Source organism: Ammospiza caudacuta, chromosome Z (assembly GCF_027887145.1).
Source record: "Ammospiza caudacuta isolate bAmmCau1 chromosome Z, bAmmCau1.pri, whole genome shotgun sequence".
In the NCBI taxonomy this organism is placed as follows: domain Eukaryota; kingdom Metazoa; phylum Chordata; class Aves; order Passeriformes; family Passerellidae; genus Ammospiza; species Ammospiza caudacuta.
This window is the reverse complement of record NC_080632.1, coordinates 21,954,441-21,972,534: the sequence shown is the minus strand read 5'-3', so window position 1 is coordinate 21,972,534 and position 18,094 is coordinate 21,954,441. Positions and strand designations below refer to the sequence as shown.

At 50.2% G+C, this 18,094-nt stretch overlaps 1 protein-coding gene across 1 annotated transcript; it reads right to left on the bottom strand.

Annotated features, from left to right (window-relative positions):
* Positions 1-308: 308 nt before the first annotated feature.
* On the bottom strand, positions 309-17,357 carry LOC131571611 (serine/threonine-protein kinase PAK 3-like). Its single transcript, XM_058824390.1, has 15 exons — positions 17,290-17,357; positions 13,051-13,219; positions 9,529-9,643; positions 8,577-8,614; positions 8,059-8,172; positions 7,422-7,544; positions 7,014-7,194; positions 6,007-6,070; positions 4,727-4,775; positions 3,501-3,613; positions 2,861-2,978; positions 2,110-2,209; positions 1,498-1,694; positions 782-919; positions 309-398 (listed from the first exon to the last, which is right to left on the bottom strand). Exons 1-15 carry the CDS (start codon positions 17,355-17,357, stop codon positions 309-311), a joined length of 1,677 nt encoding a protein of 558 aa, XP_058680373.1.
* Between the last annotated feature and the right edge of the window lie 737 nt (positions 17,358-18,094).

The window sequence follows — 18,094 nt, the reverse complement described above, 5'->3', positions numbered from 1 at the left end:
GGACTGGTACAGCCTGAAGATACAACCAATTAGAGTTCATTCAATCAGTGGGAGGGAAAAGACCTAAGCATTAATGTAGAATGCACTCTAATATATATTAGTGTAGAGGACTATAAAAAGAGACTTATTCAGAGGCTGAGAACAAAGGGAAGCTTCCTGCACAGTCAAGGTTTTATTTATGACAGTATTTATTTTGACTACCAGTCTCAACACACTACAACCTATGATCTACAATCTTCAAACTACAAACTACGAGCTATAAACTACAAACTACAAACTACAAACTACAACAATGGCCTCTTCCAGGGCTAGTATCTCCTGTCGGCCATAAACTGCTGCGTGGCCATGATGAGAGGCGTCAGGTCAGAGGTTGGCTTGGCTGATGTTACGAACGGATGCTGCCCAAAGAGAAAAAGAAAACATGAACTTGACCTTTCCTCACAGGCTGAAACAGGCTTTCTCTGGCTACCAGAAAGATACAGAAAGCAGAAAGGAGGGCATTCTGGGCACCTCTGTCTCCACATCCAGGACCTTGCTACATGAGGCAAACATGGCTCCCAATCCCACAAATCCATGAATCCAGATGAGGAGATTTGGTCTAGATGACCTTGAAAGGCTCCCTCCAAGGCATCCTAGGCCACGATTCTCCTTTGTTTTCCTTTGCAAGCCCCCAGACTGGAGATACTTAGGAGCGGGGCCCATCAGACGCCTTGGACTTGAGCAGATGAGGAGCCCCTGGCAGCGGGCAGCTGGCGCAGCCTGCAGCCGCTTTGCCTTTTACCTGCAGCAGTTCCTGGGCAGACCAGCGCCTGTCCTCGTCCCTCTCCAGGCAGCAGTGCAGAAAGTCTCGCAACCACGCCGACTGTTGCCTGGGCTTCTGCAGCTTCGGCCTGCCCCCGCTGCTGATCAGCTCTTGAACCTAGAGAAGAAGGAAATGCCACACTCTACCTGTCTCCTTCGCACCCCAAACTGCTCACACACACCCCACTGGACAGCCTCCACTCTCCAGTGGCACTTCACTCCCTGCTAGATCCTGGGAGATACATTTCCAGCCCCTGCTGAGAGGACCCAAAGCAGCCCTAGCCAGTCCAATATGCAAAGGCTCTTGCCTTCACCCCTGATTTCACTGGCTGATGCAATTAAGAGCAACTCCATCAGCAAAAGCACACTTGGCTTCTCTGAGAACTGACACCAGCTCTACAGGCGATTTGGAGGATGAACTTTGGTCTAACTCTACTGTTTCCAAGGATTATTCCATACAATGCAGCTCAGCACGGCTCACTGCTCCCTTAGGCAAAGCTTCCGTCAAGCAAAAGGCATCACGATTCAGTGCTGTTCCTGCACTGAACTGGCAGAGGGGATGATCTGGACAAGGAGCACGAGACACTATGCAGCCTGGAACCTCTCATCTCAAGGTGTTAGCAAGCTTGCCAGGCAGAGGCATGGGAGCAGATTTTGTTTGGGTGACAGCAGAATCTGAGAGCAGTTGCAGCGCACCGTGCGGGAGGTTTCATTCCAGTAAGGAGGCGCCCCTTCCACCATCTCGATCGCCACAATGCCAAAGGACCAGATGTCCACTTTGGGGCCATAGAGCTTCCTGGTGAAGATTTCAGGCGCCATCCAGTAAGTGGTCCCGACAGCTGATCTCCGTTTGTTCTGCTCAGCGGTGAGCTCAGCAGCAAGGCCAAAATCAGCTGAGGAGAAAAAAGGAGGCAGCGTGAGTGAGGAAAGCAAACAAAAGGAGTCCCCACTGTACCCATGTCCAAGAAGGCAGCGTGGAACCCAGCTGCCATAAAGGGGCCATGCTGCCATTCCTTGGGCCTGCAGCAAAAGAAATGCAGAACTGGCCACTTAGCAAAAGCCCCCAGTTTCAGACAGTGGCTTTTAGTGCCCTGAAGCTATTAGACTGTGAGTGCCTTGCTTGGGAAGGGACACATCCACAAGCCAAAGGCACTCCTGAGCCCTTGTTCCCAGCAACACCTCCCTGCACCTTGTGGCTGTGCTCTGCGCTTGCAGCAGGGCAGCCTGCGCTGCAAGGGAACCGGCAGTCACCCAAAGGCAGCCCCACACCACAGCCTGCCACGGCGGAGCCTGGTCAGCAACACCCACCCAACTTGACAGATCCGTCCAGACTCAGGAGAATGTTGCGGCTTTTGACGTCCCGGTGGATCACTTGCTTGGAGTGAAGGAAATCCAGGCCTTGCAGGCACTGAGAGAGGAAAAAGAAACACCAGCCTAAGTGGATTTCATCCCACAAGCAGGGAAGTGGCACATCTGCAACACTGCCACATTCCTGGGCCACGCTGAGCCATGGCAGGACAGGCTGCTGGCAAGGGCAAGAGCTTGCTGCTCCAACACGAGGACAGCAGTGCCTTTCTAAGTGAGGGTGCGTTTGCTTCTGAAAGAGAAAGGGCAATTGTTCCTCCGGCCGTGCCCTGCAACCACAGACTGACGGAGCACTGCTGCAGTGGCTGTGCTCTCTCCAGTCAGGCAACAGTGGATGCTTTTGCAAACACCACTTTGGGTGCAAGGCTCTCCTTTGAGGCTCAGCTCTCTGAGAGTCCTGCAAGTATCTCTTTGTCTTTGCCACTTGCTTGACATTGCACCACCAGCACTTTTGCCCTTCAGGGATGCAGGAATGCAGCTCACACAGGCTCCAGGCAAGTGTTTAGAGAGGCAAACACAAACACACTAGAAGAAGGGCAGGGACACTGGCAGGCACTTCAGGTGCTCTTACTACTGCCAGTCATAAGAGAAAGGCAGCAAGGAGGCTCAGGAGATGAAATCTCTCCTCTCCTTACCACTTGTTTGGAAGGACCATCGCGACCAAGCCATGGGAAGCACAAGCACCGTGCCTTACCTCCCGAGAGACAGCTGCTATCTCTCCTTCTGCCAGATGAGTCTCCCTGATGACATCGTGTAAGGAACCTCCGTCCATGTATTCCATCACCAGCCAGAGTTCCTCGTCCAGCAGGTAGCTGAAAGGAGGAAACAACAGCCTGGAGATGAATGTGCGCACTCACACCACCTGATGCATTCTCGTTTCTGTGTCTCTCTCAGAGGAAGACAGGAGGAAGTGAGGAGTCATTCACTATGCTCTACAGGCCTTGAACTCTGGGCAGTCTAAAAGACTGCTTGGTATCCACACCAACGCAACAGGCCAAGGGAAATACAATCTACAGTGCTTTGTCAGCACTTCAGACGCATGGGGGAAAAATCAAACCCCAAACCAAATAAAACCATGGGGAGAGAGCACAGGAACTTTGAGGCTGTTGGCTCGGTAAGATAGAGCCGAGTCTGGCCTTTGAAGGCGCCCTTCAAACTCGGTATGCCAGGAATGATTAACACAGCCCCAATGCAATCTCCTCCCAAGACGCTGTAGATCAGCCCAGAAACAGGAATGAACAGCTCCATCCTCTGCCAGCCACCAAAGGAGTGGCGGAACCTCTGGCTTGCAGGATGTGAATGACCTCTCGCGGCAGAACAGCAGAACCACTCACCTGTCTACATAGTTGACAAGGTTGGCATGCTTATTGCCACGCATGACCTGGATTTCATTCAGGCACAGTTCGCTGCCGCTCTCTTGCAAGAGACTGATTTTCTTTATGGCCACCTAAAACGACATAGAAAGCCATGAACCAAAGAAGTCTGTGGCACAGGACCACAAAGGCAACATGGAGACAGTGATTATGGGATGATAGTGCTGGGCTGGGCCAAGCTGCCTTGTGACAGGACATCAGAGCGCCTGCTTGGGCACTTCCCAAGACACGGAGCCACATATCCTTTGCCTTGGAAACCTGGGAGAAACACGCTCTAAGCTCTCCACCTCCAAGCTCTAACAACCCTCACTCTGCCCCAGGGCCAGTCTTCTCCCAAGGTATTACTTTATCATCCCCATGCTCATTCACACACCTCTTGCAAGCAGGAAGCCATTTTGTGCTGGTAGAAATGGAGCAAAACTGCTGGGAAACCTTTGGCACTTCTAGGGTGTTTGGTCATTCCTGCAGCAACCACTGGCATTCTCTATTGCACAACAACAAACCCAGCTCTTACAGACACGACAGAAAAAATGCCGTCCATAAAACATTCTGAGGCTTCTTCCCTTTAAGAAATACACCCCTACATACTTCACGGAAAAAATGCCTCCAAAAAGGACAATCCTAGCACTTCCTCACTTCAGGAACTTTTATTTTGCTCCACTAAAATATTTTCCTTCACACCACTGACATTTGCAATTACTGCCTGACTGCCAAAAGACATAACTCCTGCCTTGATCTCCTAGGCGTATACACCAGGCTCTGAGCAGGGCTTGGGCCCTTGAGAGACTCCTTGCAGACCACTCTCTCTGAGCACACTTCCAAGGGCAGCACTGCAGGTGCCTACAGAAGGACCAGCACCATTCCCATGTACTTGCTGACAGCCAGAAATGAGAACTCAGCAACCCTGCAGCCCCAAAGAGCAGTGCCATGCTCTGAGACGCCAGCTGGGCACTAAGACCCAGGCAGCGTGTCCTCCTCTGACAGATACCGCCTGGCCTCCTTGCATTCCCTGGGGCAGCTGAGGAGGACAAAATCTGTCCCCGCTGCATTTGGCAGGCGGACACTGCTCTGCACTTCATTTCCCTTTGCAGCAAAGCTCTACTGGCCACCCAAAGCTCAGCCACAGCTCACAGCCGAGGGGAGGGCACTCGAGAGCTGCAGAAGCTGCAGCGCTGCTTGACGCTTACCTCTTCTCCTGTGGCAGTCTCCACTGCCATGCACACCAGGCCAAAACCCCTAGAAACAAAACAGCAGCAGAGAAAGAAGAAGACCTTTAGTCCCTGCAAGGGCAAGACACTGCAGTCCAATGGGAAAAAAGCCCGTGGGCAAACAGTAAATGGAACAGGACCGATTCTCGTCTTGATGTTTTCCTCCTTTTCTCTTTCTGTATCTGTACATGTGTGGGTTTTTTCCAGGAACTTGCTGGTTGGGCCTTCTCCCACCTCTCCTTGGAGTCTGTCTGCCAAACTCAAGCACCACCACTCAGGCCTCCTGAGAAGCCTGAAGCCATGTAACAGCCATGGAGGAAAGCCTCTAGACACAGATTCCTTCTTCAGCTTGCAAGCAATTTAGTGTCCAGCAACAGCCAGAGCAGGCAAAGGCTTCCATTGCTGCACACACAAATGGAGAAGTCCTCAAAACACAGCATCCCTGGACAGCTGTGTTCTGGGTCCAGAGCATTTGGCAGCTGCTTCTCTTCAATGCATCAGACACAGGGAGGACTCGACTTTTCTGCAGACTTCTTGTACATTTGGCTTCTCACAGAGGAAATGTTGCAAATCAGTCCCATTTCCAGGCAGCAGAGCCGGCTTTCAAAGGGAACAGCTTGGTGGATTCTTTGCAGGAAAGGCCTCAACCCAACAGGATCCACCAGGGGTCTGCCATCAGCCAGATGATGCCTTTTCCTCTGGAGTGCGTTGGCACTGGGCATTGCCCTGAAGCTTTGTCTTTTGCCACCTCAGCTACAAAAGACAGCTGCTTCTTTCATTTCGGCTTTTGCCTTGTAGACTAGGCGGTGGCCATCCTGACCACTGAACCCTGTTTTCAGCAAACTACTGGAAAGAAATGTTACCGAGAGCTGTTCCCTGACAGCTGTCAGCTGCTAACTTGACCTTTGAGGCAACAAAGTTTCTCCTCTTTTCATGCCCACGCATTCTGTGTTCTTTTGAGACATGCAAAAACGATTTCTCCTGGGAAAAGCGGCAAACAGGTGCAACACACTTGAGGGGCAGGAGATCTGCCAGGTGCTGCTCTTTGCTGCAGAAAAGACATTGCCAGCATCCAGGTGTCTTTGCCATGCCTTCGAACCACAGCTATAAATGCTGACCCGTACTGAGAGATCATCAGGCATCATCTTAACGCAGTGTCTGAACAGCTTTGGAGCTTGCCTGACGTCGCTCTGGGCAGATGTGACACCAGCAAAATGCACAGGCCCTCCCTTTGAAGAAGGAGCTGTGGCTGCACTCACCCTTTGCCAATAGTTTCCAGTTCTGTGTAGACAGCCTCAGGATCTCCCTCGCTCACCAGCATCTCTGTAAAAACCCAAGGAAAGATGCTCACTTCAAAAGAGATCCCACCCTGCAGCAGATCAGAAAGGCAGCCCCACTCTCTGCCACACTGGGCCCTTTCAACTCAGGCAGTCGGGAAGCAACAACACCACCGCACCGCCACCACCTCAAAAACAACAGCAGCAAGACAAGCAGCCCTGCAGCACAGATGGCCTGCACCAAACTAAAAGGCTAAACTAAAACCTAAGCACATGCAGAAACAGTCAGAGCAGACGGGGATCACAAACCTGTAACCAAGAGAAGTGATTGTTGTCTGGAAACATTAAGGGCAGCAGGAAAAACAAAACCTTGCTGTTCTTGGCAACCAACACTCTGTGACATTCAGCCAAACCTTGAATCCTTGCAAACATCAAAGGCATCTTGGCTCCTGGCATCATTGTTCTCAACAGCTGCCCTTTGCAGCACAGCAAGAATATTGCAAAGTGCTTCCAGCAGAAGCGCAATCTCCAGCTTTAAGCAGGACAATTTTGCCTAAACAATGGCCTTCTGCCTTTCAGGAGCAGGAGCTCATGTTCCAACCTACTGTGATGGGCCTTAGGAATGAGGTGCCTCAGCCCTTAGGACAGGCTGAGTTCTGAACATGACCTTGGCCGTGCCCCACAGGAGCTCCTTGAGGCCTGAGACTCACTGGCTGGGTCACGGCCTCCTGCTCAGCCAGAAACAACCTCTGGTTTGCCTTTTGCCTCCAGGGAAGCTCAGGCAAAGCCTAGCCAGGCTGAGCTGCTCTCAGAGGCAGGAGCAACAGCCCGGTGACCCCTCACCACCTCAAAGCACAACAACAGGTCCTGTGTGGAGGCCTCAGCACCTGGCGCTCAGCTGAGGAGGAACAGGAGCTGGCACAGCTCATGCCGACACACACGCACACACAGGGCACTGCTCCAGCAGACAAGGATCACAAAGGACCTACTCAGCATGGCCAGGCACTTGTCCTCTGTCCTCTCTCCCAGCTGCTCTCTGCTGCCAGAGGAGCTACTCGTGCTCCAGATGCACGAGCTGCTCACGCTTGACTTGCCAGCTTGGGGACTGGAGGCTCCTTCAGAGCCTTCTGCTGCAGCTCCTGCAGGTGCCAGGACAGAGGAGGTGGAGCTCTGGGACAAGAAATGAATGAGGGTCACAAATGTGCCTGGCAGAGATGCCCCTCCCATCCCATTTCAAATGCAAGCCCCTAGGAAGATGCTGCTGGCCACATCCAGGGCTCTTCACCTCTCAGCTTTTGCAGCCCGCTTCTCCAGCTCAAGGCCCAGAATCCAAAGGCTGCTTTTACACCACGCACAAAATGACACCACAGACACTGCTAACCAAAGCAGGCACTTACTGATGATCTTTGCTCTGGCCCTGGGCTGACAGCAGGGGCAGGTTCATCGGCACCTTCCTCCTCTTTAGCCTCTTCCTCGGGTACAGAGGCAGCCAGAGCAGGTGCTGACGCTGCCCTTCTGCTCTGTGGACACACAGCAGCATGAGGGACAGGAAAGAACCTGTCCTTCACAACCTTACCTATATTCAGCTACAGGCCCCGCTGCATCTCAGCTGATCCTTTAGCTACTGACAGCTGCTCTCTGTGCAGGGCCAGGTCCCTCCTGGGGACAGTGTCTCCAAATATCCTGCAAGCTTCTGAACTGCACCTTTGCACTGCTCTCTTCACTGGGGACAGGGAGCCTGCACAGCCACTGGGCACCAAGGGCCTCACTTGTACCCCAGGAGCATCCAAAGACATCCTAATGCTACCTCTTTTCTCTTGCTAAGAAAAAATCACAGCCCCTTTCAGAACAGTAGGAAGGTGATGCCTGAACATCCAAGTTCCACGCCCCTTTTCCAGGCCTCACAGCCTGGGGGAAGGGCAGGCAAGATTCCAGCCCTCAGCATCTTCAGCCAGGCACGGGAGGTGCTGTCTGATCAGAAACTTGCAGCTATGCTTTGCTCCAGCCACAGGAATACCCAGAGCTGCCACTTACTGATGCTGGATGCTCAGGCCCTGCAGGGGCACTTTGCTGGGCATCTTCCTCCCCTTTGGCCTCTTCTTCAGGAAGACACGCAGCCACAGGAGGCTCCGAGGTTCCTTTTGGGCTCTGCAGACAGACAGCACTGTCAGGGACACGTAACCTTCTTTATATTCAGCTCCAGAGCCAGATGCACTAAGGAGAAAGCATCTGCAGAGAAATGGGATTCTAAGGTGCTCAAACTCAAGTAAAACGGGCCAGTTTGATGGGACTGCACTCTCTTGTACAGGAGAAATTCCATCATGGCTTAAAGCACCCAGCAGCCCCACTTTCAGCTGCTTAAAAGCTCTGGAAAGGAACTGGAGAAAACAGCCTGGGCTTCTCCAGCTCCTGCTGCTGCCTAGGCTGCAAAGGGCCTGGACTGTACTTTCATTCATCCAGCCAGGCTGGCACTGGACTGCAACAGGCCCAGCTCACAGCTTGCTCCACAAGTGTCAAATGCCACCAACGCCAGAGGCTCCTTTGCCACTCACCCAAAGACCGGATTCTCTCCAGGCAAGGCTGATGTGACCTGCAACACACAAGGGAAAAAGAACCAGATGCTGTAAGAAAACTGCCTGTGCTGGCCAAGCCCACCAAAAAGTCAACCCAAAGACAGAGCATTCTGCTTTCACTGCATCACTCCAGCAGCATCCCTTGTGGCACACAGCAAGCAAGACAACAGCAGCACAAAATACTGCCTGGTGTCTACCTTTTGTCCTCTTTGGCCACTCAACCCACAGAAACCTGAGACTGAGAAAATCTCCAAGTGGTTCTCTAACAGTCATTGCTTCTGCCCCACCCCAGCCTGCAGCAGCTACAGCTCCTCTCTTTCCTGTACTTCAATTTTCTCAAGACATTGCATGCAGCAATTGCCATGAGCTTACTGAAAACCTTTCCCCAGGGAGGCTTCACCCCTGTCCCCCTGAGCCATGGTGGCTGTTCTATGGTGACACAGCAGTGGAACAGCTCCTGTGTCTGGGAGCATACAAGAACTCCTCTAAAATGTCTATCTCAGAGGCCTTTTCCAAGCGCGTTCTGTAATTTCATCACAGAACAAACGGCTCTTTTAGCGTGCAGGAAGCGTCAAGTTCCACAGGCACATGCTGGGATGAGGGAATGCAGACAAGAAGACTTGAACTGAGGGACTTCCCCTCAGTCCTGGAGAGCAGCGCACAGCTTTTACAAGGACTCCTGCCAAGCTCTCCCAGTCTTCCCATCCTGGAAGTTGTCTTGCTGGAGCCACCAAACTGAGGAGACTCCAGACTCCATTGCCACGGCAGGAGCGGAACCCCTGCAGGCTACATTACAAATGCTGCCCACGCCCCACTGGCGAGAGACACCCCCTTCTTAGCTGGAGCTCGGGGCAGGGGCATTATCCAGCTGAAGGCCTCTTTGTGGCATTTGGGTTTCCATATGCTGCACTGAACAAAAACGTCTACTTACGTGCCAGGTGGGTGAAAAAGTACCCGGAATAAGCCACAGTAAAGGCCGTGAAAGCTGCAGCACACACTCCCTCCATGGCTTGAGCGGCGCCGGTCAAGTCTGCACCAGACAAGACCTGTAGGAAGAAAAGAAAAATATTCAGAGTCGTGCTGGCAGAGACCTCGTCAATGAGCAGGTTCCCCTGCAGTGAGCGTGCACAGAGCTGCTCTGCACACTGAGCCCTTCCGGGCCTCGGCACAGCAACTCTGCCTGACAACGCTGCCATGCGGCCGCTGACATCACAATAGCAGTGCCCTGGGCTGCTTTGTGAGTTCATGCACAGAACCACACCTTCTCTACAGAGAATGCCAAAAAAACCCTGCAGAGTTCTCCTCTGCTACAAAGCAACACAAAAAGCCCTCCCGGTCCATAACCTCTTGCTCAAGGCATCTAAAATTAAAATCACACTAAGCCCCTCTAGCCCACACTGAGAAGACGAGCACCGAGAAGGGACCAGGATGTGAGGAACCCCATTACTGCTCTTTGGCCATTATTGCTTCTGAGCAAAACCCAGAAGGCTTCTTCCAGCTGGACCTTCCTTAGTTCTAGAAAGCAGGAGAAGCACTACTTCAATTACATTTAGAGGTCTCTCCCAGGTGCAGTGTTGAAGCCGGTTTGAAAAATTCAGGAGACTTCCACTTGAGGCAATATGAAAACCCTTGTATTTAGTGTGAGTCAGAACACCCACCCATGATCCTCTTGTTCAATTATTCAAATGATTACTAGAAAGTTCTGATTTCTCTGCATTACCATTGGATAATTATTACTGCATTACTTGTAAAATTTCAAACCATTCCTTCTTGTTGGATCCATTCTTCAAAGCCCACCTTAACCCCTCCCCTTCTGAAAATGTATAAGTATTGCTGCAGACCCTAGACCCCGGCTTTTTCTGCTTCGTTCTTTGTACTGTGCACACTGTTTAGTTTGTTGTTGTGCTAGTACAATTAAGGTGCTTTTGTGAACAACTGGATCAAGCAGTCTTGCTCATCAAAGTCACCAGGGCCGTTTCTCAGGAAAGCCACTGGCCAACTACCCAGGAAAGGACCAGAGGGCTTCAGTACAGAGGCAAGGCCATGCATCTTTCAGCACTATTTATTCAAAGCATTTTACACCACAGCCATGGGTGTGGTTTCAGCAGGGAAATGCCATGGCACAAAATGCAAGGAGGATCCTTCTCTCTGACTCACTCCAGCAGAGAGGCCTTGGCACCAACGCAGCACCACCATGTTTTCCCCCCACTTTTGTCCTTCAACAGTAAATTTTAGGACACGGGGCTCAGATGGGTGGCACTGAAGTGACAGCTCTGACACACAGCTGAAACCATCAGGGCCAGGGTGGCATGTGGGACTGCTTTTCTGCTCCAGCAGAACAAGGCAACCCAGAGTGGTGACACTGATACCAAGTGAGTTCAGCCAAGCCCAAAGGGAGTCCAGCCAAGCCAAGCGCAGCCCAGCAGGGTGGCAGGAAGAGGCAGCGAAGCGGCAGATCCCATTCCCACACACAAGCCCAGCGTGGCAGACTCATGGCAGCAGCAGTGCCAAACAGAGCTCCGCAGGGAGAGAGAGACACCCATCACCATCGCCACTGCCACCACCACTGCCACAGAGAGGGAGCAGCAAGCTGCCACTGCAGCTCCAGAGCTGCTCCAGGCAGCACCAGCAGCTCCAATCTACCATCGGAACCATTCTGGAAGCCCTGGCCATCCTGTCTTTGCTCCAGGGGCCCCATGTGACACTTCACCTTGCTTGGTTAAGCCATTACCTCTTTTGCACAATTTTCTTCTTCTTCTTCTTGTGTACTGCTCTTTTTTTTTTCTCCTCACTACATTGTAACTCTAACAATCTCAGATTCTCACAGATTGTTTTTTCCATTGTCCCCCTCCATTGTCATGGAGAAGGTGAGAGAGGACTGGCTTGACAAGGACTACCTCAAGAAGAGGACAAAGAAAGGAGGGAAGGCCTTAGAAAGGAAAAACAACCCTCATGCTGCCTCTTTTAGAAGGAGTAAAAGTGAAAGTTTCTTAATATCCCTCCGCAAATCTCTGGAGTCCTGACAGCCAAGAAGCACAGAAACCTGGAAACCTTGTTGTGAGACACTAGAGGACATTGCTGCCTCAAAACCTTTCGGGCGCTTGTAGGTGGGGAAAGGGGCAGATCAAGCCTTGCTCTGCTGAGGCGATGCCCTACTCTGCACGCCCCACACCCCCAGGCCCCCATCCCAGCCCAGCTGTGGCCGCTGATCCCTGGCACACCGGAGACAATGCTCCACACCTGTGTCTGGAGCCCCTAACCCAACTCCTAAATGGCCAGGAGAGTGGGAGCCCCATGTGGGGCAAGGCCCCAGGAAAGCCAAAGGCTATTTACCTCGGGATGTGCGGCCACCACATCTCTTGACACTACCTCCTCTTGGAATTTCTATCAGCTGAACAGCACTGGAACCTCGAGTGGTAGCTCTGTTGGTTCTTTTTGGTCATTTTCTCTTTCTTCTCCCAGTTCCATCCTCTCAGATTTTTGAGAAATTTAAAATCTAACAGACTTGGAGTTTGTTAAGTTGAATGGGCTAAGTTAATGCTTCAGGGAATGCTTTATATTGATTAAATCTTGATCAAAATTTTTTTTTGCCTTTAAAGTTCTCTGATTTTCAAAAGTTGCCAGGGAAGGGTTTTCTGTTGTTCCAACCCCTTGAGAACATCGCTTCAGTATCTATCCTGCTTTTCTAGCTCAGAATACATGAACAAGTTTAAGTCCTCTTAAAGCCTCTCATAGAGCAACGTTTTGGGGCCTTTCACCTTAATTGGCACAGCAAGCAGGGTACTCTTGAGGTGACATGGGCCTTTTCCATACAGCAGGAACTGCTCGTGACATAATAAAGGAGAAATAAGTTTTCAGTCAACGCTGCTATTTTCTGGCAGAAAAGTAATGGAATCCCTCCCAGAAACTGATCTGAACTCTTCTCCACTGACAGACTTGCTAAAAGCTTCAATAGAAAGCTTGTCCAGCCCTAAAGAGAGACGGTGACTGAGGGAAACTGGCACCATCCAAAGTTACTTGTGCAGCAAATATGACCTTTGGTAGAAGAAAATTAAACATTCCCAGGAAAGGACCATGCCTGGTACCCATAGGCATGGAGGTTTGACTCAGAGAGCTGAATGTTGCCCACAGCTAGAAAAGGAGCTGAACCAGTTGCAAATTGCCTCAGGGCCTGAAACAACAGCCGGCCTCAGGCCCGAGCAGCAACTGAATGCCGGGATGAAGGCAGCCCCCAAAACATGAGAAACCACTGAAACACGCTGGTGCAAAGCCAAAGAGCTTTAGAGCTGCAATTTAACACTGCCGGGGAAGGCCTGGAAGCAGCGTCTTCCACACGCCAGCAACAGCCGGGCCGCCCTGCCTGCAAGGCCAGCCCCGCACCCCCGGGCAGGCCTTTAACGCCTCAGAGTCCAAGCCCGGCCCTCAGCCTCAACTGCGCCCGCCCCTCACAAACACAGAGGCGGGACGGCCCCAAGGGCATGTCACCTTCCTCTGCTCCCTGCAGGACGCGTTCCACTCTGCACAGCCAATCTTCTTCCCTCCTCCTCCTCATCCCAACCCTGCCCGCGGATAAAGAAGGAATTCGCTTTTCAGGAGGCCGTGTCCGGTAGTGGTACCTCAGTCTGCGACAGAAGTGGTTGAATCACACGGGAAAATTAGCGATGATCCCAAAGAAAGTGAAATGGAGAGTGTTTTGAGAATTTCGCTATTGGGAGGAATGAAATAAATCTTTTGGAGAAGGGCAACAACCTGTGGTTTGCAAAGTTTGGACCCCGTGGGGAGGGGAGAACCTGCAAGCAATGCATGAGAAACAGCTGACGTCCCATTCACCTCCTTCTGTGTTATTGATCAAATTTATGGATGAAGGCTGAGAAAACAAAATCTCAGCACCACCTCCACAAAGTGAGTTGGGAGAGGGTGGGTGGTGAATTCAAATATCCCTAGACGCTCTCTGGAAAGAAAATGGGGAAGAAATGGAGACTCAGTTTCCCTGGATTCTCAATGAAGCTTTGCAAACTGCTCCTTCTGTGCCTCCTCCTGGCGGCCGTGGGCATTGAGCCTTGTCTGCCACCAGCGGCTGGAGGCCGAAATGCTGCTGGCTAGAGAATCTGTAACCTTTAGGAGCAAATGCTTTCATCAAGGTGCAAGTTTGTTGTTTTGGTCTCGCTAATGTGATAAATGGATGTGATTTTGCTAACAAAATTGCAAAAAGTATATCAATAGTTTTGGAAAATAATGGGGAAAAGTATATGTGATCAGTATTATGGAGCAGATGGGTTTTTTGAGCTGATACATCTACAAGGAGACAGGATAGAGGGATTGGATTTGACCTTGGGAATGGACTAGGTCAGGAACTGACTCCCAAACCAAAATTGGCAGCAACTGAAGTTAAGGCAACTCCCTGTGCAGGACCAGCTTTGGATATGAATAAAGTGGGGGCAATTCCAGATGGGGAGTCTAAAATAGTGGTCTTATCTATGAAATAAATAAGGGTTAATTGGAACATAATGCTTACTTCTATAACACCAAGCTTAATCTGCATGCACCACCTGCCAGGTTATCCAGAGGACATGTGAGGAAGACCTTCAGCCTTCCTCCAAGAAGACCCCAAAGAGACCAGAAGACCCCATGGCAACACTGGGAGCATGCGCTGTGCAGGAGAGTGACACAGATTGCAAGAATGGAAAATAGGAGGAGATTTATGGGAAACTACTGATGAATATGTATTAGCATACTGTATGTAAGTTGTGTCTGGATCCTTTTGCCTTCGTACGTGAGGCAGGGTGGGAAACCCTCCCCGTAGCCCGATCAATCGGTTTTTGCTTATGCTTTGTCCGAAGCACTACCAAATTTCTGTAACGACTGAATTTTACCTGATTGTATTATTTCATCTCAGTTAAAATTGCTGACCTCAATGAAAACTGCTGCTAAATTTTAAGTATGTGGTTTATGGAATTGGACATATGAGACCTCATTCTTAACACTAATAACCCTGAATGTTCAAGTGTATCCTCACCAGTCAGGAGACTGGGTGTATGTCCAGACCTGGAATCAAGAGCCACTTAAGCAGAGGTGGAGAGGACTTTTGATCCCATGGCTGTGAGCTTTACAGCGGGAGACTCCTAAATGATGTGATTCAAGTTAGGTCTGGACACACGGAACTGTATTGGACAGTACAGGAAATGTGACCCCGCTGCAGATAAAGCTGCAATGCAACATGTCTAAAGTGAAAAACATCAAATGGTTTATCTTTCTGCTCATTTCCAGAGCAATGTCCCTAGTATGGCAGCATGGCTGTTTGTTTCTGAATCAGTCAACCATCCTAGCAGGACCTTGTACCTAATGACTACAACAGCAAGTGTGGCTTTGAGTGCCAGAGGGTGGAAGAGACCAAGAAAGAAAAGAGAGCCATGTCCTTCTCCCTAAGGACCTCTCTTAACATCACATACACAGAAAAAATCCTACCTGACCCTTGGAAAAGAAAGTTGCGTTTCTAGACTTCAGTCCAAATTTGCAAACTGGAATGGAACAGAATGTGTAGATCCAACAAAAAACCCAAGTTACCTAAATCTGAAAAGGTCTCAGAAGGACGGTTGCCTACTTCAGCTCAAGTTTGCCTACATGGTGCTAAGAACCCTCATCAGTATTGAAAAGGTACTGGAAAATTAAAATAAGATAACTCTTGCCAAATAAAGGTTTTTCGTGATTGCCACTTTGTTGAGGTCTTCTAAGTTTCTTTTTACAGACTTTTACTGTTGGTTTGATTAAAGCATCACCAAAACTTTCTCAGGCAGAGAACACAAAAGAATGCCAAGTGGATAGTTCCTCTGTTTGAAGTAGGTCCAAGTGGGACTGAGTTTTCTTCTTCGAGAGCTGTTTCATGGAAAGATGAAGTGGTGACAGGACTGAAGAAGTGCTGTTCTTCGCTGCATTGAGTGTTTACATGTCTTTATCTTGCTAAGTTGTAAGACATTCACGTTCATATGTTTTATAGAAGTTTGTTGCGCGTAATAGTGAGAAATTTCTGTATTTTCTCTCTGGTAGCCACAGTGGGTGGGGAAGATTCCTCCCTAAACTTATCTTAGGAAAGTTTTTAGACCTCTTGCCATCTCCTCAGAGCAAAACAGAAAATCACTCCAGCAGGGCAAGTATGTGTAGTAATGGTAGGCGATGTGTAGAGCATGATTGTGCAGAAGAAAGGCATGTGGAACTGTTGGTGGTCCCTGGAAGCAGGGAGAAAAGGGGCTGACAGAGGAGCAGAGGTGGCAGCTGCAAAGCTCTCTCCAGCTGTAGATAAAGAAGGCAGAAGTGGTTAAGCTGACTGAAGAGAAGAAGGAAGATTTTGGGTTTGAGAAGCACCGAAGGGTTAGATAAAGTCAGGAAAGGTATTTGGTCTGAACCCAGTACCTTGAGTGAAATGATATGCTGAGGAGGTTGGAGCCTCTTGAGTTTTGTGATGTCTTTGATCCCCCACCCCGAGGCAATCCAGCCTGTTACGACTATGAAGTCATTTCATATGACCTTCCTGAGAAAGGCTGCTGTGCTGTCATTTTCTGAAACACAGTGAGAGGATCTCTCTCTGGGTGCCTGTTCCCTTCTCTGGCCCACATGACAGCCAAAGTGAGTCCATTGCCAGCGGGAGGGGTGTGCAAATGGAGGATGTCCTGGGGACAGCTGGCCAGCATGCAGCACTGCTATTGGGATGCCAAAATTCTGGTGGGGAGAAAGCTTCTTGTGTCTCATTTGCAAGCTGAGCTTCCTATCCCCTTTCAAACCCTTTCACAGTCTAGTGCTCTGTCAACACTACCTGAGTTCCATGATGGGAATTGTCAAGTCCTTTCAAAGAAGCCTTGCCGGAAAGAGAACAGGTCTGGCTTGCAGAGCATTGCTCTGTAGGCCTTAGGAAGTCGCTTTGCCAGCCCTTACCCACCTACTGCTCAAAAAACACATGTGAAAGACTGAAGCTTTGCCAGCTGGGACAGTGGCCCAAAGAGAAGGCGGTTAGGGGCAAAAGAATGAGAATTATTTTGGTGTTGGCACGTCAGGTACCAGGTGGGTGAAAAAAAAGCCCTCTGTGAATAGCTTAGCGGACAATCCGGGAGGGGAAGGTGCAAAGAAAGGAAGAGGTAGAAACATCAAAGGAATGAGAGGACTATGTACAGAAGTTGAAGGTAGCAAAAAGAAAACAAAAAAGAGTAATTGGATAAAATACGGAAAAAATTAAGCAAGTCTTCTCCTGGTGCTGGATGGTGCACTGGGGAATAGTGTCGGCAGATTTGGGTGCCCATCCCAAAGCCATCACCTGTTTTCCCTCTGCCCTGATGGGTCCAGGCAGGCTGTTGATCTGCATGGCCACTCCCAGTCAGCCCTCGAGTCCTCTGCTCTCCATGATAAGCTCACCATAAGCTGTCTGGCTGTCACCCGTTGTGGCTTCTCTTCTCCTGAGGCTTGGTGTTGGTGGTTGATTGTCTGATGTGTGGCTGTGTGGTCAGTTCTTGGCCCGTGCCCTCCAGAACAAACCCCCACAACTGCCCATTTTTTTGTTTTATTTAAAATTCAAAGTATAACAATCATAGTAAAAATAATAATCTTCTCTTAACTAAAACCAATACAATATTTAATAGACTTTACCTAAACTTGAGAATTAAAATAAACAGGTGGGTTCGTATTGCAGAGCATAACCAAGCAATACGTCAATACAATTTTCATTCCCCCTCGCTTCTCAGGGCCTGAGTGCTGGGCGCCTTCCCACCACTTCATTCCCCCTCACTTAGCCACAAAACAAAAGAGAACACAAAATCAAAAGGACTTGTAGTGGCACCATTCCCTGGTGCCCTTCAGCAAACGCACAAGTCAAAAGAAAAGGTTTCATGGGGGACTAGACCGGGGGGGGACCTTCTGGTGGGGCAGGGCACAGGACTCCTTGTGGGGGCAACAGAGTCGGTCCTCCAGCTGTTTTATTGTCAGCTTTTCCTGTAGGTTTGATCCCTGAAACATGTATTACAACAAAAATGGGGGACTGCTAATACAAGAGGAAAGCAGGGGCAGGATTGAGGGCTCTCAGAAAGTGGGTTAGGGTAGAATCCAGGACACCATGGCCGGTGCCGTCCTGGCAAGGAGACAGAAAAGGAGGGGAGATGGCAGATGGCTGGTGGCTCGCCGCTGCTCTTGAGCAGGTTCCATCTCCCGGCCTGTCCTTCTCAGGGATTGTGGGCTCAGGGAAGTAGGGGCAAACCACAAAAACTGGGAAAGGAAGTCTGTTGAATATTCTGCAACTACAATTTAAATTTAAATGGTTGTCAATTAGACCGTCAGTTACCGCCAAACATCGCAAAGTAAATGATTTTCAAGAATCACTGTATCGAACGTATCTTGAAACGATAAACAGAAATCCATGGGAGAGGTTAAAGTCTAGGGGAAATTCTTCCAGGCCACAGCCCCAGGAAGTGCCCCAGCAGGCCCACAGGCCTCCACAGTGGCTCAGGCAGATCCCAGCT